The 24,567-nt window shown below is 42.7% G+C and overlaps 1 protein-coding gene across 3 annotated transcripts in view; it reads right to left on the bottom strand.

Moving 5' to 3' along the window:
- jmjd1cb (jumonji domain containing 1Cb) overlaps positions 1 to 24,567 on the bottom strand; it is a 131,582-nt gene that overhangs the window by 11,479 nt on the left and 95,536 nt on the right. For 2 of the 3 annotated variants that reach the window (XM_042396672.1, XM_042396675.1), the window contains 13 exons: positions 22,461 to 22,566; positions 22,066 to 22,190; positions 20,743 to 20,886; positions 19,206 to 19,247; positions 13,850 to 14,120; positions 12,125 to 12,679; positions 11,661 to 12,027; positions 9,764 to 10,733; positions 9,456 to 9,653; positions 8,256 to 8,428; positions 5,611 to 5,773; positions 1,220 to 3,749; positions 336 to 537 (listed from right to left, as the gene is read on the bottom strand). In XM_042396672.1, coding sequence (XP_042252606.1) covers positions 336 to 537; positions 1,220 to 3,749; positions 5,611 to 5,773; positions 8,256 to 8,428; positions 9,456 to 9,653; positions 9,764 to 10,733; positions 11,661 to 12,027; positions 12,125 to 12,679; positions 13,850 to 14,120; positions 19,206 to 19,247; positions 20,743 to 20,886; positions 22,066 to 22,190; positions 22,461 to 22,566 — 5,846 coding nt within the window. The remainder of the gene's footprint in view (positions 1 to 335; positions 538 to 1,219; positions 3,750 to 5,610; positions 5,774 to 8,255; positions 8,429 to 9,455; positions 9,654 to 9,763; positions 10,734 to 11,660; positions 12,028 to 12,124; positions 12,680 to 13,849; positions 14,121 to 19,205; positions 19,248 to 20,742; positions 20,887 to 22,065; positions 22,191 to 22,460; positions 22,567 to 24,567) is intronic. The other variant, XM_042396673.1, reaches the window with a different exon arrangement.

Genomic DNA, 24,567 nt, shown 5'->3' with positions numbered 1-24,567 from the left:
AGGCTTCCTCTCTTTACAAACAATTATAGTAGAGATAAATGTATGACATCATGGAGGGACTGTTTGTCTTTGAAGTGCAAGGAGGGACCAAAGTTTCTACAGATGTGTGTTTGAGGAGGAATTGAGGGCTAATGACAGCTGCAACTATGTAGGGTTTCAGGATACCACACCCCCACCACCATAATGTTGTAGGCTGGATGGGTGCAATTGCAAGTGTAGTAATGTCCAACAATTACAGCAAATGCACAGGGAACCAGGCGAAACCATCAGAATGAAGACAAATGGCAAAAAAAGAAGGGAAAGGAGACAAATGTAAAGTAGGTGATTAGCTTTACCGTCTGAAATAGTAGAAGCGACAGAAGACGGGAGAATGGGCCGGCTCCTCGCCCTTCTTGCTGCGGACCACCCTGCACTCCCGACACTTCTGCAGGTTGGGTCCAATTTCAGAGCATGAGTCATCCTGCAGGAAGGACTCCCCTGTCTGCTTTAGCTTCTTCACCTTCCTCCAGTCCTTCAGGACAGAGCGAGGGATCCCATCTGGAAGAGTGCACATTCTTAAGTCATCAACACCACCTACATTTCATCATGGGATTAATTAAGAGCAGCTCATATTATCAGTGTCAAATATATGAAAACATGACCACATAGTTGGGAAAATACACCAGAGAATATACCTACCATAAAATGTTTTTACCAATTCCATGTCTCATTATATAAATACTGTGTATTTTTCTTTTGACTTGTGAGTAAATGGCAATTTCATTCGATGTTTCTGATTTTTTGACCTATTATAGTAAAATTAGATTATGATGATGACTTGTCGAAGGAAGTACAAAACCTCATTTTTTCACTTAATGCACTTCTTACTCTATTCTCACATATTTAGTTTGAACTCCAGGAATACTGATTAACAGAAATGTTTCTGCTTAAAATATTCAAAAGCAAGCCAGCTTAATGGGAGAGAACGGTGATATATGCCTTGATATGTTATGCAGGTTTTGTAAGTACTAAATGTAATGTTTAATAAATTGGTCTGAAATCCAGATAATTTTTAGATAATATTTAATTGAACTCGCTTTAAATTTAGTTTTCTGAAACTTGCATGATGCAGCTAACCATTTCACATTGAATGATCTCATATGACAGTCCAACATATATGGGATCAATGAGGAGGCTAAATATTCAGTAATTTGTGCTCTGTATTCAGTAAATGACTTACTGCTGCTGGCCAGTTTGAGTTTGGTTTTCTCTCGGGCTGATCTGAAGATGCCGTTGGGCTTCACTTCATCTTCCTCCTTATCATTGTCTCCTTTCTTCTTGGCCATGTCATTCTGTTTCTTCTTGTAGGTTGGTTTAGGCTGACGCTTTGCTCGGCCCTCCATCTTGCTCTCACTGGCATCAGAGTCATCTCCCCCACTCTCTGAACCGGACTCATATATCCGTTTGTTCCCTCGCCTTGATGAAGGTACTACTTTCCTCTCCTCCCCTCCTGCTGCTCCTCCCATCTTCTCTTCTGACTGCCTCTCTCTCTCCACTTTGTTTCCTATGTCCTTGCTCAGCTCCACCTCGCTGGACGTGGAGGCGCTGAGATTGACTGTACAGGGTTTGATCATTTCCGACATGGCTGTGGTGTTACTTGTGTTACCTGTGCTGGTGGTGGTGGTGCTGGGTAATTTCTCTGGTTTAGTACTAGCGGAACTTGTAGTAGCAGTTGTGTTCTTGTCCTCCTCTGAGTGCCGGGTTAGCCAAGCTTTCTTCAGCTTGTGGTAGTTACTGGGCTGCCCACTGCTTGTTGAGGCAGGTCCAGAGGACTGGCCATTCGGTAGAGGACTGGACTTGCCTGGTGTTGTTCTGCCACTTGCTGAGCTGTTACTACTGCTGTCAACCGATGATGTAGAGGCTTGGCTGGAGGAAGGTGGAGGAGGGGAGTTTTGAATGGGACTTTTGTCAACTGGATCCACAGTTAGGGAGTTTCCAGGAGTGATGGACGCGGGAGCAGTGGGAAAGTTGCTTCTGGATTGGGCTGCGGCCAAGGCGGCTTTGTGCTTCTTGAGGTGAACAAAAGAGGGGGAGTAAGGCTGACTGGAGCCAGACATGGAGCTAGGTGTTGGGGTGAGGCTAGGACTGGGCTGGGGTGTCCCTGCTGGACTAGGGGGAGGCAAAGACCCCCCTGGAGATGTGGTACGTGACCCTAAGCCCTCCTGGTGCTCTCCTGGTCCCGAGTGGCTCAGCACCCGGCTAACAATGGCAGTTTTGTGGGCTGAAATCTCACCCCGAGGTGAGACCGAGTAGCCCAGCTCAGGAGTGGCTGTCCCACTTTTACACTGCATGCCAAAAGCTGATGAAACAGCAGTCCTGTACACAGAGTTTGTGGTACTGGCTCCCATAATTCCCTGCATGCCACGCATAGAAGTCTTTTTATACTGGAGACACATGTCGTCCAGGTTAGAGTTGGGTTGGATAACTCTACCAGCACCAAGCTCTCTAACACTCTCACCTAGTCTGAGACATTCCCCCTGAAGCTTGGCTGGGTAGAACCTCCCCTGGAGGAGGTCTTTATGGATCATAGCACCAGATTTGTTAGCACCAACAGGACTGTCATACTTAATGGATGTCGATGGACGCACAATGACTGAGGCCATTGCGGCCTGGGGCTTGCCCCTCGCCACTCCTTTCTCTCCAGAGAACGAGCCTCCTCTTTCCTGAATCATCTCTCCGCCTCTCCATCCGTCTGATGAAGTCATAATCTCCCCACTGATGGCTGAGGCCACAGAGGTGGTGGTGGCAGCAGCGTTGCCATGACCTTTGACGTCCCTGAGTTCTGGTAGTAGCGTGGGGGGTTTCTGCTGCTCCGCTGATGTTTTACTACCAGCTGCTGCTAAGCTAACTGGCTGTATGGGTGTTAGGGTTGGTGGAGACAGGCGTCCATAACCTGCTCTCTCCCTTTCCCTCTCCCTTTCCTTTTCTCGCTCCGCAGCCTCTTTGCGTTCCAGCGCGTGTTGTGTGGGCGGATGGAAGACAGGTGCTCTGTGAAGAGAAGGCATTGCCCTGAGGTGATGTTGCTGCTGCTGCTGTTGTTGGTGTTGGTGTTGGTGGTGGTGATGGTGGTGGTGGTGATGGTGGTGGTTAGGGGCTGAAGAGGAAGAGGAGGATGTAGAGGAGGAGGAAGGAGAAATGGCAGGGCTGCGGCGTTCTATCCTGTCTACACCTGTGTGGTGCTGATGTTGCTGTTGGACTAGTGTCACCTGCTGGTTGAGCTGCTCAGTGATCTTCCCTGCTAAACCCTCTCCTCCTTCTGGCTGGTGCTTGATGAGAGGAGGGGGTTTGGAGAGGGAGGCTTTGGAGCTGTAGTTGCCCAGGGACAGAGGACCCTGGCTTGGCACAGCAGCCCCGACACTGGCCACGACCCCTCCGACAGATACTTTCTCATAGTAAGAGCTGAGCTCCTTGGAGGGGTACAGTCTTGGGGGCTCATTTACTACACTGTTGGACAGAGTGGTGAAGTAGTTGCTCTTTTCTGATTGGATAACATGAGGATGGGTGTGGCCTGCCTTGGGGCTGGGGGAGGCGAGAGCTGGTATCCGTAGAGGGAAGGCAGGATCTCGACTTCTCTCTCTGTCCCTGTCCATCCCAGGATCACTGGAACGCTGGATCTTAGCAGTGAAGGGAGCCACCTCGATGCTCTCTTTCAGGATTTGCCGATTCTCCTCTTTGTATTTACTGACTCGGTCTGCTGCCTGAACTGCATCCTGGGAAAGAGAATGAAAACAATGTTAAAGACAAAGGTTTTCAAATTTCCTGAAAGACAGATTGGAGATCTCTAGCTACATTATTTTAGGTCATTTACACGTATACCCAAATATGGGGCTGATTAACCAACATTAAACATCAGCAAGTTAGTGTTGTCCATGTCCAGTCTGATGAGAAGGATCACTGTCAATCAAGACAGGTATGTCCAGAAAGGCTGGTCAACATTTCTGCTATAGGCATCAAGTATTATTCACTCTATGACCTTTAACTGTATGTAGTTCATGTGGTTGTGGTTATTTTTATAGATTTTATATATTTTTGTGAGTTCCCTACAGATTATTAAATGATAGAGACATGCCACTTATTAAAATGACAACTTTTCATTGGGGTTTATCAATTGCACAAGACACTCATAGGTAAAGACAGTGGTGCAACATTTAAGAGTACTCCACATATTTAACAATGCACTGTTGGACTCATGATGGACAGCAGCGGATCCAAAGATCTTTTTTACTCCATGCATTCTTTTTCCTTGTCAAAATCTGGTGCCTTCATTACCCACAATGCAACTCAACTCGATTTACTTGACTGCATTCAGGTGTGTTCTGCTAGAAGTGGCTCAAACAGATTGACTGTATGGAAACTAGTTTTCAGTAATTAGGGTTCAAACAATGATGTGGTAAAATCCTACTGAGTTTGTGCCAGTTTACTATTATTTGTTTTCTCCCGCTGGGGCTCAAATTGCTCATAACTCAAGATGCCTTTGAGCAATCCTGATTAAACTCACTGGAGACATCCTGTGCTATCTCCTGAGCATACACACCAAGTTTCATTCAAATCGGATGAAGACAAATGGCAGAACTGTGAGTGTGCAACTATTGAAATGCTGCAGGCTTTGTAACGATGAAACAAGTGTGTGATTGATCTCACTCCTTTAAACGGAATTAAACTAGCTGAAGTGACTTTGCTCACCTTTGTAAAGCCTGAACCTAACTCATTGCTGCTTGCAACTTTAATTTTGGCTGATTGACTTGCTACCTTCTGTTGAGCGCAGAAAGGTTTGAACCCGCAGATTGCCAATTGTGGCTATATTTTTATTATTTGTAATTTATAAAATATCAACCGACACATGGGACTTCAGATGATCCTGCTTTATTAGGGACGGCTGCGACTCAGGAGGTAGAGCGGGTCGTACACTGATCGGAAGATCGGCGGTTTGATTCCCGGCTCCTCCAGTCTGCATGTCGATGTGTCCTTGGGCAAGATACTTAACCCCTAATTGCTCCTGATGGCTGTGCCATCAGTGTGAGAATGTGTATGAATGATTAGATTTCCTCTGATGGGCAGGTTGGGACCTTGCATGGTAATCCCTGGTAACCCATGGTAACCCCTGTACCCATTCAGCGTATGAATGTGTGTGAATGGGTGAATGTGATTTATAGTGTAAAAGCGCAACTAGTAAGGTGCTATACAAGTACAGTCCATTTACCATTTATTACATGACCCTATTACAAACCCTGTCTTAAAGAGGGGCTGATAATCGAATTACCAAACAGCAAACCTGATATCATGCACTATTCCAGCAGAGGAATACTGTTCACAGTGCACTGAGAGGGGGATAATGGCAGCTCATTTTTACCCAAGGACCCCCAAGCAGGTTAATCCATACCATGCATATATAGCCGAACATTTTCTGTAACTTTACAATTAGTGCTAATATTACTCGTGTTACTAATACAGACAATAACAATGCTAATAATAATACTCTTTTTCATTCAACATTCATTGGACAGTTGTTATTAGACAGACATGAAACAAGACTGCTACAAGTTTTCAGCCAGAGTGATTGGTGTAGTGTACCTGTGCATTTGCCAGGCGTGCCTTGCTGTGGGGGTCTAAGTAGAGGCGGTGTAGGTGGACGTCTTTTCCTGTGGGGGTCCTACTCCTGTCTGTCTGTTCCTGTTTCAGCTGGGCCAATGTCAACGTCCTGATGGGGTCCACAAAGCCTTTCTTATCCATGTCACTGCAGACAGAAAAGTCAAACATTTAACATGAATTACGTTCCATGGAGGCTTAGATAACAGGCCAGCAGCAGGGTATTACCACCTGTTCAACAGATCTGAGTGAACATGACTTATAGGGGACCTGTTATGCTCATTTATGCTCTATATTTTTATTCTGGGACTCCACTACAGTAGCTCTGCATGATTCACAGTTTAAAAAAACCCTCCTTATTTATCTTATACTGGCCCTTTATGCAGCCCCTCAGTTCAGCCTCTGTCTTTCACAGACAGTTTTAGCTCCTGTCTCTTTCAGGCCCCCCCTCTCAATGAGCCCACTCTGGTCTGACTGGCCAGCTTTCTGGAAGCTTGCTGAGGGGCATTTGTATCAGAGTCGTGTTAAGTTACTGCTGATGGAAACGCATCATTTCCTGCTTTTGCCACTTTATATTAAAAGCTTTTAAATTACTAAATAACAGGTGGTGTTTACTATGAAGAATTTACAGGAAATGAAACGTGTTCCTCACTGAATTAGCAGAGCTTCATTAGTGGCACTAAAAAATGGTCAAAACAACAACTCATGGAGATACTTGGAGCTCTTTGTTGAGCGGATCAGTTAGAGATAATGCAGGGAGGAGTAGTACAAGCAGAAACAGCCACAGTGATGATGTTTGATGAAGAGCTGCAGATGACCAGCACACCGCCAACAGGTAAACTACTTATTTTACTTTGCTGTGCTGTGTAATGGAAAAACACTCACAGCGTGCCAGCTCCACTCCAGTCATGGCTCTGCGTGACAACCCCCAAAACAATGGAAAATGCCATAATGTTAGTGGAATGGAGCAGTGAACTGGCGTACTGTGCGTGGAGCAGATGACCATATAAAGAAATCCGTCACCAGCCGATGTTGGCTTGGGCTCAAAGTAGAAAAAACGAGCATTCAGAGCAGTCTGAAGCCGGTGCTTTTTGCTGACAGGGATTACTTCTACATACATTTACCTCATTATTTGACACATTGGGCCCTTTTAACTTGAATATCTGCCATTTTAACATTATATATATATGAATGAAAATAAGGAAAAGCGGATTAGGTCCCCTTTAAATAGGCTAATGAGAGAGACGAGTGATGTGTGATGTTTCTGCAGTGATTCTGTGTTTGTGTGTATGGGTATTCACTGGTTACATAAGGAGAGCACAGGCTGCTGAATGAACAGCATTCTGTCTGGAACTGCTTTAATATTGGATCAGTGCCACTTCACTTCATCTGACTGACCTGGCATTGCCTGTCTGCCTCTCAGGGCTAACTTGGCTCTCTCTCTGCTCTGTGTGGGCTCTCTGAACGCCTCTTGCTTTAGGGAAAGGAAAGGGCATGCAGTTCAAATATACAAAACAAAGGCTTCTTGCCTTTCTTTCTTTCTCCCATATTACCTCAGTCCACCGAAAGCTTCTTTTAACTGTATAACATATAACTGTATTTAATGCAAATTTAAGAATAAAAGTGATTAATCAAATTTCTTTTGACCTAAAATTCTCTTATACATAATTGAAATAGCTCCAGAGTTCTCTTTAAGTTGATCATGAGTATTCTGTTAGGATCAGGGGTAATGTGACAAGAATAAAGCTGGAGTTGATTTCATTTTAAATCTTGAAGAAATTGAACAATAGTGTTTGCTGTATACATGATTAAAAGTCCAATGACCTCACCAAAGAATTTACTGATTCCCCAGATATCCCTTGTCTGGAATACACTTTTCAAAATCCCATGATATTCCAGGAATTCCATGTTTATAGGACCAGTGAATGGCTGTCTATCCATGTGGATATTTACAATCATAGTTCAGTGTCTCCTCTATAATAGTACAACGAGAACCCCCACCAGGCCAAAAAATATTTTTTTAATTGCATAAAATAACACCAAATATCCATTCATTCGCAAATCAATAGTGTTTGGGAGCCTCTGAGCAGCGCTGTTTAGAAATGTGAGTCAACGTCTGTGTCGTTGCCTGGGAAACTGCAGGTAGAGTAACTCCTTTTAAGGAATAGGGCAGAGTGTGAGCGAGTGAGTGGTTAAGCGATCGAGTGAGCGTCAGAAAAATAATGGTGAATGCGAGCAGAGCAGAGGAAAAGGTTAGCAGCAAGTTGTCAGTATGGCAGTAAATGTACAGTACAGACTACAGTGTGTCAGTTAATAAATGCTGCAGCTTGTCAAGACCATGAAAAGTCACCCCCTCCCAAACCACTCAACCTAGGAGAAACACTGCAGTTACAGTATAACATGTTAGTCTACATCAGATCTTTCCTGTGGTAAATCACTGAACCAAATAAACCTTGTATTGTTGTCATAACAAAATATTTTACATGTTAATCTACATGTATCTCTATAATGTTGTTTGGTTGGTAATGAACTGATGGCCTCTGCTTTGCAGTGTTGCAGCATAGTGGAGACACAGCTGATGAGGAGCATCTCTGGAAAGCACTTCACATATTACTGATCTTTCTACTCACTCTTTGTGAATATCCATGCTGGTCTTTGACAGTGGAGGGCTTGCGTGTGTGTTGATCTTGACAGGGGGGCGGTGGGCGTCGGCGCTGGCCGGCCGGACAGGAACGTGGCTCAGCAAACCCAGACCATCACCAGCACTACCAGCAGCCTGGTGCAGCCATGGACTGCCTGTGTTCTGGACACAGAACACACACATTCATATGTCAATAAAATAATAAACCAGAATGTGAAATACAACAAGCTAGAAAATTGTCATGTCACAGTGCACAAAAAACAAAACAAAACAAAACACAAGTTCAAATATGTTATCATAAACTACACCTGTATGCTCATTTAACAACATAATCTTGGACCTTAAATTCTAATTGGCTGGAGAGAGTGGATTATTTTCAGATAACTACACAGTCATCCTCATTAGTGCTCTAATACTCACCACAGCTGCGAGCTCACTACTTTCAGCTGTTACTAGGCTACGACTTCTCATTCATGTTGGAGTAATAAACTGAAAGTGAGAAGTTTCATACATAAGTTTTGATTGCTTGCTAGTGGACATGGTATAAGAGGGATAATCAGCTACAATCTGTACACACACAAAAATAATACCCCCTGAAGGCCAATAACCCCTCAACCTGTTATTTTCCAAAGAAACAGCTTACCATGGCTGTAATCCACAACAAATATAGAGAGTGAACAATAGGACAACTCCTGAGACACTGTAGCCACTGTAACATAATATTTCTATTATAAATATGAGCCCATGGGTTCAACAGCTAATTCAGTGTCAGTACATCATACTTACAACAGCCACATGGAATAGGTTTTTTTAAAGTTAAAACAAAAAGGGGAGCCAAATAAGCCTTTTTTACTTTCTTTAAGAGTCAACTACCAAATTGATATAACTTAAAAGTAAATAATTTACTCTGACAAGTCATCACATGGAGTTCTGGTGAAAATTCATTGAAAGATCATTATATAAATTTCTTTTAAAGGTGATTATTCCTGCCACATCTGATTTGGCCTCGTGGATTCTTTGTTCCTTCTCTACCTCTCCTCTCTGCCTGCCAAACAGCTCTTCGTTCTCCATCACATCTCCCCCTCCCACAACCAGCCTCTATTACTCTCCTTGTCAAACTGTCACACAAAGTGATTCAATCACACACACACATACACACACAAACCCAGGCTAACATGAGTACACCTACCCTCCTGAGAGAGGCTTCAGAATTAACTGTGACAGGATTTTCAGGGTGTACCCATTTAGCTGTGGGGGGCAGGTTGAGTCCTGGGGGGTAGGAGGTTGGTGTTCCGTTGGGATACTGCCAGAGGATGGGGTACAGGCCCAGCCCTGCTGCCCCACTGTGAGCCTGGGCTAGTAGAGGGGGCGGATGGGGCCCCTGACCCTGAAAGCAAAAATACAGTTTTAGTTTCAGAGAGAAACAGAAGACTTAAAGGTATAAATAATGTTAAGCAAAAGAGTGTTTAAACGGTGTGAATGTGGCTTGAGTCAGACCTGTAGGAACTGCTGCTGGTGTGCGGCTGCCGGGTGAGGCAGGGCTAGGTGGCCTAGCCCTCCGGGAGAGTCGAGCCGGGGGTGGCCCCCGAGGAGAGATGCTGCGGGAGGAGGCATGGCTGGGAGCACCCCAGGGGGTAAAAGGTGTGGGTGAGGTAGGGCAGAGGTGTGAGGAGAGGCAAGGAGGTGAGAGGTGGCATGGGGGTGGGATGCAGGGGTGAGGCAGGGAGAGTGGGGGGAAGGGGAGTGGAGCGTGTGCAGGTGGGGATGGAGATAGGCTGCCACATGGTTAGAGGAGACTGTGGCAGAGACGGAGTTCTCGGCGTCAGACCGGACCAGAGCTGGGTCCCTGTAAACGGTGAAGGTCTCATTCTTATCAATGATCAGCGGGCTCTTGGTGCTGCTGCTTGTGCTGCCTCCTCCTGACTCTGACCTCGCTGGCACCGGCTTAAAACAAGACCGCAGAGGTTCTGCTGTTTCTAATTTAGTGGACAGACGGCCTGTTGGAGGTGGGGAGGTATCGGAATACCTCGGTATTTTATGTTTAGAAACCTCTGGGGAGGTGTTGGGTTTAGGTTTGGAGATGTCCAGCAGGCCCGGGTGGGGCTTGGCCTTAAGGAGGTCGGCTGGGTTTGTATTGGGGTAGGGATGGCTCTGAGAGTTGTTGGGGTGCTGGGGTTTTTGTTTCAGGGAGTCGAGTTGAGCTGGGTTGGGGTTTGGGTTGGGGCTCATTTTGGATTTGGCCAAGTCAGTGGGAAGGACTGTGTTCATCTTGTGGGGGGGCTGCTGTTGCTGTTTTCTCGTCTCTTCGGATAAAGACGGGCTCTTGATGTTGGGGTGGACAGATGTGTAGTGTTGCTGTTGTTGTGTGTGCTGCTGATGCTGCTGCTGGTGATGAAGATGATGATGAGGAAGGACTGTTTTCTCCTTCACCACCTGAACCACATTATCAGCTATCGAAGTGACAGGCCTGAAAAGAAGCACAGAAGAACAGGTATTTAACATGTACATACACAATTACCTTTATTTTCTATTTGAAACCAGGAATGATGATATTTAACCTCTATCTTTGCCTCTTTTGATGAGGGCTGCAAAATTGATTGTATTTAAACTGCTGTCTTAAATAATTTACTTAATACCACCAACAACACTACTACTACTGCTGCTACTACTACTACTACTGCTGCTGCTGCTGCTGCTACTATCTACAGCTAGATTTCTCCTGGAGAATGCTGATTTCTTTGTCATGTATACAGTAACCAGGTTTCTAATCAGCTTTTTACATGTGAACATGTGCATGATAGATTTCAGACAGAGAAAGAATCACTGTGATAACAGCATAGTGGGACGAACAGAAAGATCATTACACATAGCAATGCATCCTTGTTTTTAAAATAATTCCATCCAGACTCTGAATAAAAAAAAAACGAATAAAAATGAGACTAACACAAAATAATCACTAGAGGTCTAAATTAGTCAGTTCTTCACCGCTGAATATTTGGCACTCTCACTACAGTGTCTGTCCTGCCACTGCACTGTCTCCAACACACACACACACAAAGAGGAAGTGGCATACTGCATCACTGCAACAGTTAAAATTAGCCATGCTTCCAAAATAAGACCGGGTGTTGGGGAGAAATCTGATACTGACTGTATATTTACAGTTCTCAGGTTACTACAGTTCTCTGACTGCCTGCATCACTTCTCTAAATAACCTATTAAACCTATTATTATCTATTGGATGGGACTGTTTCAGAAATCAAATCTGGAGATCTTTTAGTGAACAGATGGTCTATGTAATAACTACACCTGCCACTCACTCATCATATTAGGATATTCATACAGTAACAACAGCTTTAACATACAGAACCTGACACCCAATGCCTTCTGTTCTCACCTGATGACCTCAGAGGGAGCAAACTCTATCTTGTTGCTTAAGCTCCTTGCTGCTGTCATGCCGCCCCCCATAATGCCCTGCTGCTGCTGCTGCTGCTGCTGCTGCTGCTGCATGGGAGGCTCGATATCCGTCCTACGGCCTCCTTCTGATGGTGAGGGAGACGGAGGGACGGGAGGCGAGGAGACAGGGGAGGGATTAAGGGGGAGGTAAGGAGAGAGGGCCGTGGACTCGGCCTTTTGGGAGGCGAGCAGTGCCGACACGGCCTCTGAACTTTCCCGGTGCACCGTGGCCTGGGCGTCGTCTGTGATGTCGATCACACCGCTGGTGTGGAGGTGGGACAACGACGGCGTCTGGGATCGAGATGAGGCTACAAAAAACAAAAAAAAAACACAATACCATAAGAATACTTATCTAACTGATAATCATCACATGTATGAGAGATAACATGCATTAGTGTGCTGTACCTTTCACAGTGTTCTTGCTGCTCTCCATCATGCTGCTCTGCATGGTGTCAGACATCAGAGGTGTCTGTTGCCGTGGAGATTGGGTGATCTGTGTAACTGCCACCAATTCCTCCTCCTCCTTTGTTATCATTTTGCCTGTTTCCTTAACAACACCCTTCTTACTGTCCTCTGTAGCTTGAAGCTCCGCCCACGGGGAGAGGCGACCTATGAGAGTTGAGGAATCATTGATTTTGGCGCCCTGCATCAGCGGCTTCTCGTCTTCCTCCATTTTGGAAACGGCACTTGGTTTCACATCACTGCTGCGAGTCTTTAGCTCATTCTCAGAGTTGGGCTCTGAAGATGATGAAGAGGAGGAGGAGGAGGAAGAGGAGGAGGAGGAAGAGGAAGAGGAGTATGAGGAGTGGGCGGTCCTCTTGTTGTGCGGATTTTCAGAGTCGCTGCTCTCTGACAGATCAGATGTCATGTCAGTCTTCAGCCTCTTTAGCCCAGCCTTCTTCTCATCTTCCTCGCCCTTCCTGCGTTTGTTCACCGCCTGCTTGGTCTTTGCCTTGGAGTCTGCAGGGATGAAAAGAAGACACCCAAAACACATTTAATTACTCTCTGCCACCGTGCCTTCCATCCACCCTCTCCATCTCATTCTGGACATCTGATCTTCTCCTCATTCTAGATTTATTCTCTGCTGAGGACTAAACGGAATTGAAGTCTGATCAACCTTTTAGTTTCTGCATCTTCGATCAGCCTGCAATCACCTGCCTTCTCTTACTTACTTAAATATTTATCAAAGCTCTGTGTCAGAACATCAAGGGATTATTGCCTTGTGGAGTCCTCCACCTCTTCCTGTGGGTGTCACTGACGGCAGAGTAAAGCTGCAGCACTGACATGAAAACAGCCGACTCAAGAATTAACGAGTAGACCGATCAGCCGGCGGAGATGATGTTATATACAGTACTGGTGTAGTGCAGAAATGTCAAAGATATGTTTGAGAGCACTGACAAGTTTATTTTTACATTGTAAAATGTTCTGCTCACTACATATGTTAGTGACTATCACTATCAAAAAGTCTAACCCTAACCCTAACCCTAAAAAGTCTTTTTGATCTTGAATGTTTCTGCTATGTGTTGATTGGCTGATATATCATTATCCGATTTTCAGGCATCAATATTAATAACAGCCTCACAAATCCACTATTGCTTGGATTATGTTCCAATTCTCTGTATTCATGTGCAGATTTATGTAGCATAGTGTTCAAAATCTCAAATGAGTTTGATTGTTACCACCACCATGACAACATGATGTGTGCCATACCATGGTGGTATGCTGGAATGTGCCTTATGTCCTTTCAACATAACAATGTATGAGCCATAGTTCAATACTGCACACAATAGAGACCTTACTGCCAATTACTTTGTTTAATAGGAGACATTTTCTAGTTTTATATTTGGGCACACTGTGACATACTGCTAGTGGCAGTAAAGAAACTTAACAGTGGAGGGCCAAATCTAAGTGTAGACTTCTGATGATCTCTTTAAGTTTGGCAAAATGAAACTACTGACTGTGCATGAAGGTGGCAATATAGAGACATATTACAAAAAAAAAAGAACCTACTGAAAAACATAACACGCATTCATGTGTATCATCATTAATATGACACTGTGGATACCCTGTTCCTGTGTATCATCATTAATAAGATGTGAGCAACAGTATGTAACAGGTGGCTGCCCTCACCTCTCCCTGTGACCTCTTCTCTTCTGTCCTTGTCCTCCTCTGGAACGCTGCTGTCTGATCCTTTTCTCCTGGAAGAGCGAGAGTTGCGCTGCTCTCTCTGCTCCCGCCCACTGCTGCCGGGCGAGTGGTGCGATAGGCTGGCTGGTTGCTGGCTTTGCTGTGATTGGCTCTGCTGCTGGGAGGCAAGAGTCCCCTGGGAACCCTTTGGGTTGGGGCCTGATGAGGTCATGATGGGGCGTGGGCTGTTGGCTTGGGCTCGCGTGTAATGACTCTGTAAGAATGAATAAGTCATCGTTAGCACACGCATAGAAACAGAAAGACCTGACAAACATTACCAGTTTATTAGGTACACCTCTATAATCTAATGCTACTAAATACTATCGCTCTGCAATAAATCCTGTCTTTGTGAATGTCATGCAGGTGTTATACAGGATGATGATGTTTCTAGTATTCAGCCCCTGTTGTATGAAGTGTGAATGAGATTGGACAAAACATAAAGAACACTCTTCCTGTAAAGTAGTCCAATACAACACAATGATTTACAGTTAGCTAAATATTGTAGGGCAACTACTGTATATGTCAGCATATTTGTAAACCATTCTATTCTTCTTGGTTTAGTGGACCACTATGGAACCACTACGACCTGCAAGGCGAGAGTCATGTGACCCGTGAGCGCTAGTGAGCTAATCTGTTTGGAAGTCTACTGCCAGCTGACCACTATCAGACGTGCAAGCTGATACAGTGGTATCTTATAGAGCACACGGGCTGTGGGTTTATGTTGTCTCTTTACTACAACTAACTAACTAGCTAACTAATTAGCAATCTTTATTTTCTCATACGTCTCCACACAGGCTTTCTAACAGAGTTGGCACAAGTCTTGCTGGGTGAGAGAACCACATATTGAAGAATTTGGGGGAAAATCCTGTGATGGAATTGTAATATGGAAATTGGTGTCATTTTTTTGAATGTGGTTTTCAAAATCTGATTGAGCAGAATGTTTGCATGAATACTCAGGAAGGGTTTAATCAAGTCTTTACTTTGTTTGTTTCACTACTGTATAGTGCTGATCACAGTGATAAGGCACTGCTTTGTCAAATCTATAGAGAGGTGAAACAAAGTAACACACAGGTTCACGAGCTTTATGAGTTGCTCCCATTTTCAAGGATACTTGAGTTGTGAGCTTCTTCACTGGCCTTCTTACAATACAAATAGAGAAGCTAGCAGTGCTACCTAAAATGAGCCTACTACACCTCCGGCTGAGGGTCCTGTGACCCTCGCCTTACAGATTGCAGCGGTCCCTCGAGACTCCCCTCATTTAAGCCATTGAACAGTTTTCCAGTAACTATATGGCAGTCGGGACAGAGTGAGCTAAATGGGAAGCAACACTGTAATGGTCTTCACTTTCTACAGCCATTCTGCTATGCTTTTAAAATTCCTTTGATAATACAGAGGTAGATATTCTTCAATCAGAGGGAGCACTGAATTCAGGAGAGCAGAAGCATCTACAGTTGTGTAAGAATTGACCCAAACACAAGTTTGACATTATCACATGAGAGGGGAAGACTGGAAACACTTCCACATACACAAAATGACAAGAAACAGGTAAAAACACAGACTTTAACTAGATATCTCCAGAAGTATTAGGACAGTGATATGCTCTTCATTGTTTTGACTCATGAAATGATACATGACTGGACGTTTTAAGGTGTACAATATGAAGGTGTTCACATCCAATGTATGACTTGTGGACAATTTTATACATAGTCTCACAATTTTAGGCTTAAGATAAAGCAACCATTGGTTTTTAAATGGCCAAACAGTGGAATGTTACTGACTGTCCAAGTCAAGTCACCTGACCTTAAGCCAAGTGATCATGTGTTTCACTGCTGACGACCAGGCTGAAGGAAAAAAGCCCCTGACTCAAACCAGGAGTGAAGTTGGATGCAGTACACGCATGGCAGAGAATCAACGGCTAAGATATCAAGTGTCTGCTGATGCCTGTGGATCATATTATCAGACAGGCAAAGACTTTTGCACCAAATATTAAATATGATGGCTTTTACATTTTTTGTCAATTGTCCAATAACTTTCTGACCCCAACAGTGTACTATGATCTAGATGTAAACATCCTCAAATTAAATATGGATTTGGAAATGTATCCTTTTAGTCATTGTTTGATTTCCAGTTCTAACACAACAAAAATACATATCTGTCCTAATGCTGTCTGACTGCACTGTGTGACAGTGACAGAGCAACAAGTCACTCCTGAGTGCACATTTTAATCAAGTTAGAGTTCCTATGGCATTTTAAACCATGTTGCAGAGAATTTGTAGGTAGTAGTTTATTTAGGTCATCAAGTACAATGATAACCCACATAAGAGTAACTCAAAAAACTGGATCCAGTGTTGTAAAATGTTATGTCAAGTGTCTTTTTTTTGAAAATAAAAAAAACATGGTATCCCATTTGTCTGTTTCTGTTGCACTACAGTTTTCTACTGACATTTTCAAATGGCGAGGTTGGTGAGGTTTTTGCTTCTATTTTGGACTTCTGAAGCTTGAGAAAACAATAATTTACATGAAATCAGAGAAAAGTCTTCATATTAATTCTTTGCAACACAGTTCTCATGTTGATTGCCAGATGATTTCAAGGGAATTAACTTTGTGTGAATTAACTAAATGTCCAATCTATATTCTCAAGAAACAGCAACCTCCTTCCATTTATGCTCAACTGCTACTGTGTGTTGGAGCCAGGTGAGGTAAGGGAGGGGTTATAAGAGTAGCTCTGGCAGACTGTGGAAGTGCCACTGCATGGAAAGCAAAACATGGGCTTTTTAAAAAGGAAAAGTGACTGGTGCTGATCTCACTATACTTTAAGTGCAAAAGACAAAGTATGATTTCCATGCCTCTCATATGCAATCCATGTAACCCACGTAAGTCAAGGATATATCCAGACCAAGTCACTGTTTACCTTGTGAATGTAGAATAATGGAGCACTAATGAGGGGCTTGATGCTGAGGCTTCACAAGGAGTAACACAGTTAGGTCCGTCTCTGACTACACATAGAGGACAACGTCTCTATGTGTTAATCTATGTGTAACCCTACATGTAGAGGACATTGTCCACTATATGTAGGGTTATTATGGAGCCTTGTCGGTGCCTTGCTGAGAGAAGGTCAATGTGCCACTCTGTTTAATTGTTGTCCCATGTTCCTGACCCCGTCTGGGACATGCCAATTACTTTTAAAGATGCTGGAAATTTTTGTAAGCAACCTTGTAAGGTGAACTGTGAAATGAGCCAAACTGTGACTTTGGCAAATGTCCAGATGGAAATTATGATGTGCAGTGGGCACCTGGGCAGGGCTGTTAAATATCATGTGAGGTTTACAAAAGCCCACAAAGTCTGGTACAGTGAGGTTTGTTCCTCATCAGCCCAGTCCTAGTCATCTATGAAAAACAGAGCAGCACACCCACTTTGTTAAGGCCAAATCATGGTTTCTGCATCCAAGTGTCTTCAAGGGTCCACGTGACTTAAATTTCATCATCTGCCCATGTCAGCGAGGATCCACACAGACCCCTGTACGTACATGTGTATGCAGCCCAACTTTGTGATCACTGAGACTGTACTGTACACACTGCAAGCACACCAATGGTGCACGTGCTACAAAAGCTAACTGGATGCTTATTTTGTGTATTGTATGTATAGACTATTCCCCACCATTAGATCTATTCTTTTTTTTGACTTTTTCTTGTTGTGTAGGGCACATGCGTAATGCATCTGTGTACGCAGTCTCCCAATTGTTGTATGTATAGAATTGTGTGTGTGACCACTGTCTATGTGCAAGTCCACCGCTAAGTCCACCGCATGTAAGTATGAATAAAGCTTAAGCTAATCTTGCTCTGGGCTATTGAAGCAGATGGATGGGCTATGGGGCATTGGCTCCAACTATCAAAAATAAAAAAGAAACTTCAACATACAGAAACAATCAAAGAGGACAGAGGTCACTGTTTCTCAGAATAACAAATTGGACTTGATTTCAGGGCTTGTAGTTAAAGACAAACTCCACACTATGCCAAAGCACTGCTGCACTGAACTCTGTGGGTTGAAAGGTTCAAGTCTGATTCATTTCTAACCACACCCAGTTGTGATGATGGTGTGGTCGGAAATGAATCAGACTAGAACTTTCAATCCATTGTGGTCTGTATCCTTGTGACCACACCCCACTGTGATGTATCCTTTTGTACTTTGTGAAATGCCGTACTGCACAGGGTGTGGATGACGCAGAGGATGCTGCAACCAGTAGACGGTAGTGTGAGCAGGATCTCTAGCCTGGTTGTAGTTACTCTTTCAATGGCTATTTCTCTTTGACATTTCATCTCCAGCCTGTGGCGCACATTTATCACTGAGCATCCATGCACTGTCAGAAAAAGCTACTGTCTGTCCATGTACCTGCAGTAATGTCATTTAGTTTGATTGTTATTCAGTGAATCTGAAAATCGTTCTGTAAATTGGTATAATATCAGTGTTCTATTGAGACAATGTCAATGTTTTATGTTGAGTTATGTTGGATCTAATTTTACTTGTTATTTTCAAAAAGCCTTCAGGAATTAATTCATAAATCTGGGGATGCAAATGTTGAGAGAAACTGTCAAAGCTAACATGTTATGCCAAAGTGAAACATTTTACTGAAGACATGAAGAGTGCTTGAATTATATCTTATACAGCTTTAGTGATAGTATCATATGAAACCTTCAACATTCAGTTATGGGCAAAAATATTCTGAAGCTGCCCTTTACAGACTCTTGACCACAAATGTCAGTTACAGGAAGGTACAGGTGATAAACCCAAGATACCAAAGTAGCAATGGAGGGCATGCTGTCTGAGACCTGTTTTGCTCTTATTTGTCTCTTCTTATTGGCTTAATTTCTTTGTGTGTGTGGGATAGATGTCCAACCAGTAATCAGTAACAATTTAAACCGGGAAGACGGGATGAATCTGAGGCAATTATTGAGAATGTGACACCTCAGCTTGATAACATGGATCAGACTCCCTTCAAAGCTAATATAACTGTTATAGTCACTTCACGGTTACGTTTCAGCAAGTAAACAGCAACTTGGGAGGAAATGTTCAGATGCGGGGATGCTATTGGGCAATGTAAAAAAATCAAGGAGTTTCTCTTCATGTGACTGGGACATAAAAAATAAGTTATTCCTTTCAATCAAGCACAGATCATGGCTGTCAGTTGTGACTCTAAAATTAAATCGACTCTGCCTTTTCTACATTTGTAGTGTATTGTGAAGTGTGTGGGTCTGGAGGGTTGGGGGGGGGTTAGAGTGTGTGCATGGGGGGTTTGGGGTACCTGAGTGTTGCCAGTGGTCCCGCCGGGTCTCCCTCCCGCCATCTTTAATGTGTCAACAACAACAAACAAGAAACAAACAAACAAAAGAAAAAAATCAAAAGAAAAAAAAAAGACAAAATGAAATGAATATAAAGAAAATGTGGGACAAGGAGAGATTTTGTTAATGGCTGCGGGACCAGAAATGACTGGCTGAGTGTTCAGTGGACTAGTCGACCAATCAGCTCCTTCCTTGCATTTTTGACTAAATAACATAAGTTTGTGAAAGGTGTGGGGCACTAAGACCTCCTCAGAAAAACTGTTGACTCATGGAGCACCATCACATAAAAGGAGCTGATTGGTAACCAGTATGACAATGTACAGTATGTACGTGAGTGTTGAAATTTAATGTAAAGCTAAACAAAAAGCACATTGGAACATCTTTTACTTTTAAATCTCTACTGAGAAAGCAGAAACATGAGATGGCAGACATGGGTCAAATTCGTAAGTAAGAATATATTTATTGGCTAATTTAAGCACCAAAAAATTGGATTTTTCTGATTTGGACGTCTGTGTGTAAAAATTTGGGAAGCATTTATGGAAGTTGACCAATGTCTCTGGAACAAACAGATAAACAGACTCGATGAGGACGATGTTGAGGTCAAATAAATGGTGCCATAGTCCACACAACTCAAAAAGACAACAACAAAGGCCACTTATTGTCTGCATTTACCTAGGGCTTACATGAAGTGGCTCAAGAGCTTCTTTCTGATTTAATCATCTGCAAATAATTCTTATATGCGTTTCCATTTTGTGCCACATGTAGAGCTGAAACCATTAGCCAATCAATTGAATGAGAAAATTAATCAGCGACAATTTTAAAAAGTCAACTTGTGTTTTAGGAACTTGTGACGGGCATTTGAGAATATATTCTGCAGATTGATCAATAATGAAAATAACTGTTAGTCGCATCCCCAAACAACAAGTAATTCATTTTAAAGTCTGTAACACAACCTGTGGGGTGCTGGCCTTTTCAAAACACGTCAGATGAAATTCTTCATCACACATTCTTCGTATCAAACTGGGCCATCTGTCATATATCTGTGATTCACATCTGCCAGTTTATGTTGCTACTCCTCATCTTCTTTGGACATGTAAGGGGGGCATCGCCCAGACAACAATGTCAAGCCCTTTGATGAAGAAAGCTATGGGCTGGTGGATTTTTGGCAAAGTCATCATATACCTTCATTTACCTGTTTTCCATCAATAGGCTGATGTTACATTAATCTCATCTGGCCAAGATGACACGATTCCTCTTTTGTTGTTGACATTTTTTTTCTTAGTGTGTGTGTAGAGGCTGGTTATTTTCCCATTCTTACTTTCTCTTTTCATGTGACCATACTGTGTATAATATTTCTTTTTTCCTTTGTCATTGAATTACATTTTTTGTATAAAGCATGGGTTACAGACAGTTAATCTGTATGTTTCAAAATGTATTAATTAGCTGATGTTAGGAAGCTGTGCACATATGTTGTGTGTGTGTGTGTGTGTATGTACTCACGTGGGCGGTGTTGTTGTTCTGGCTAGATCGTGACCTTCGTCTGGAGGTGATGCCTATGTTTTCTCCTTTCAGCAGGGAGTGAACAACGTCATCCAGAAAGGTCATCTGGATCATGGATGGATCCACGTTCTGAGGCTCTAGCACCTGAAGATAAACCATTTTCACTTGACACTGCCCAGGTGCAAACCGGTTTATTACTACTAATGCAAGTTTTGAACAATGTTCACTTCATCAATAAGCACTACAATAAAATATTCACTCAAGACATTTTATCCATAACAAAAATAATAAACCATTGAAAATAAACAATATGATGAACTGTATTACAATTTGTCAACAAATAAAAACTAAACTATAATGTGATAGACGGACAAATTAATTTAAAATAATTACTGTTTTCATGCAAAGTCTTATTCAATGTCAAAACAGTATCCTTAGAAGCCAATTAGCTTGACCTGCTGTACTAATAAGCAGCATCTTGTGTTTCTGTCATGTTATGTCTCTGTCACTGATGCTAGCTTTGTTACCAGTTCTTAGAAGGAAAAGAAACAGATTTATGGATTAAATTTGTCCACAATCCCACTGAAAATTAAACATGAAGTTGCAACTGGGGCAAACTAGGAAAACATGCAGGCACACAGAGATTTATAAAAAGGTAAGCTTATGTTGTATTATGTCAAAGGTAATGTTACTTTAAAGTTACATTAAAGCTACTTTCAGTCTTTTCATGAGTGCAGGATTTATGTCGTCTTTCAACCATCTAAATAATCATCTAGATGTTCATTGAAGTGATGGCTTTTGCATTCATTTAATCAGATTTTTTTTAAACATATTTTAATAACCAGATGAGTGAAACCACTTGCCAATTAATCAGCTGCTCTGCAGTGGAGAGCACGAGTAGCTGCGATAATGCCGAGTGAGCAGAACAGAAAGTGATGTCTGTTTGAATAGCCAATGTTTGGATTTACTGAGGAGAGTCAGTCCGTTGTTGTTGCTACAGCATTTACCATTTTTGATGTATACAGTTGCCAAGATTACAGGTGCTGTTCTTGTCTATCACACTGTTCACCTGTTAATACCAGACTGTTTTGCTTAAAAGATATGAAAACTAAACTCAAATTTCACTGACAAAAGCTGCTCTAAAATGTTACATATCATCCAAACTCTAGCTAAGGTCTCAAGTAGTTGCTACCTCCCTCTCTGTATTTGTATCCATCTTGTCATTTCCCTTCATGTAGTATACTACTGTATGTTAGGTACACTATACAGCATATACTGTGTACATATCTTTAAAGACAAATGTGTAAGTGTGTGTGTGTTTACCTGGTCATTCATAACGACCATGTTTCGACTGAAGAGGTCGTGGTGTGTAATGATGCCAGTGAACCACTGGGTGGCTGAGTCTTGTCTGTACACACGCACACGGTAGCCATTCAAGGAATATGGACCTGGGAAGCAGCAGGGAACAGTTCCATCAAAAATGATTTGGTCTCACTGCTGGAGTTATACACTTCATATAGAAAGACACACTAGTTACACTACTGAGATGACTGAGCAGTGCACAGTCACCAAAACAGCCATCACAAACACCATTTCATTAATTAATTATGGCGATAACTGGTTACAATGTTACACTTGATACATTGCAACAATAACCTACAGTTATAATGTATAGAGTGTAATACTTGATGATATACAAAGAGTCAGGAAAAGCTTACCTTGCATAAAAATTTCCTGAACCTTCTGGTCTTTGAGCCAGCCCTTCACTTCTTCATGGAGCTGAGGGTTGTCTCTTAACACTGGGTTCTGACTGTCCACCTCATCCTGAAAGACACACACACACACACACAGCATATCTAGGGATCAGTATCAGGATCAGTAACACACTGCAACACTGTAAAGATGTCCACGCAAGGATGGATATTTCTGTTTCTGAAAATACTGTTAAGTAAAAACCAAGTAATGTCTTCTTCCTCTTTCAGGTGATAAAAAACTAAATTAAGCACAAATCATCTGGTGAGTGGTGGTGGGAACAGCCTGGGTATCAGCTGATTAAACCTGTTTTGTCCCCTCCTGCTCTCCATTATGACTTATACTATGTTTTAATACAGCCAAACACATTGTACGCAGGTGTTCTCTCTCATATCTCCTGTGTTGTGACTGTTGTAACTGGCCAGAATGTATTCTCCAGTAAATACACCAGAACACAAGTGCAGTGATGTGAATACACACAGCACAGCTGGAGTTTACTGTAGAACATAAGAAAGCATCATAAACACACACACACTAACACACTAAGATGCACACCAGCTTGGAGGGAAAACATCAGGCTTGAAAAGAGTGGCTATGAACACCAGGTCACACAAGGTGAGAGAGGCAGAGGGAGGCTGAGAAACTGAAAGAATAAAGAAAGTAGTAGAGACCATCACAAAACAGAAGAAAGAAATTAAGATGGCCGCAAACACACCAACACAAAGCGAGGATATAGATGACACTAACAGAAGACAGAGCGTTGAGGAGAAAACCAAACCACAGTCACCACACTGGTAGCACACTCAGCTATTCTGCTCTGTGTGTGTGTGTGTGTGTGTGTGTTTAAAGTTCCCTTGAGGTTACTTTGGAGAGTCTTAAAGGTGATGTATCACAGGTGAATCATGGGTGAACAGAAAAATAATTCTTTCATCCTATCAGAATGAAATATGGAGAGTGTCACTACTGCTTGAAATGTTTTAAAGGTCATATCCCAGCTATTAGTAGCGGTTAGTACTTCACAAAGAGTTCATACATTTGCATAGCAGGACATTTTGCCTCAGTGGATGATGTCAGAGTTGAGGTCAGAGGTCTGTCTGCATATTGATGATGGGCTGATACATAGTAGTGGTTGTTGACAGAAAAATAACTTCTCTATGCTGGAGGAAGAAGTGAAAAAGAAGACACTTCCTGTCACCCAGAGGAAGTGAGGAGTGAGCTTGACAACTGAAGAAAATATGTTCAAAAAATGAAATATTTATCTGGTTTATATCATTTATCCACTCAATCATGTTTATTAGCTGATTGACTGTTTAATGAAAAAAAACCCACAGCTAAGAAGATAACTGTTTATCCATTGATTTGACCAAAGTGAAGTCACGTTTGGCTCTAAAGACAGACATTTCTCTCTCTACAGTTCATATGACATTTCTGAACGCCATGAATAGAGAAGAGAAACTGAGCTCAGAGAAGACTTCAGATATCAGTGCCACCTGACTGTCTGCTCACAATGCAGAGCTGCAGGAGTCAAACAGAGACAGGGAGGCTGAGACTCAGCAGGAAGCGGAGCAGACTAGATGAGGTCATGGCTTTCATTTCACCTTCCCATCTCTCTCTTTCTCTCTCTCTCTCTCTCTCTCTGTCCCTCTCTCCCTCCCTCCCTCTCTCTTGTCCTGCTGCAGTGTTCTAGTTTCCCAGCCTTGTTCAGCCTCTAAATTAAACCAGCATACACACTAAAAATAGCACGCTGGAATGCAGTGTTACAGAGGTCAGCGTGAAAGTCTCGCATATTCTTACAATTTGTCTGCCAATGACACACAGCTGTAACTCTTTATCTATCCCAATTATTCTACACACGATTCAAATCTGCCTCGGTGCCATAAAACAGCAGTAGTGCAAACGGTATCTTGATGTGTGATGTGATTTAGGCTCTATGGACGGACCATCATCTGTTAGTACATGATGAAAGTATAGCTAGGTATACTTATAATGGATGGAAATACTTTTTTTTTTGCATTGATAAATTTGTGATACTCATTATTACAAAGCAATTAATAGTAGAATCATTAGATCATC

The sequence above is a fragment of the Thunnus maccoyii genome, chromosome 20 (assembly GCF_910596095.1).
Source record: "Thunnus maccoyii chromosome 20, fThuMac1.1, whole genome shotgun sequence".
NCBI lineage: Eukaryota > Metazoa > Chordata > Actinopteri > Scombriformes > Scombridae > Thunnus > Thunnus maccoyii.
This window is presented reverse-complemented; position numbering and strand designations above follow the sequence as displayed.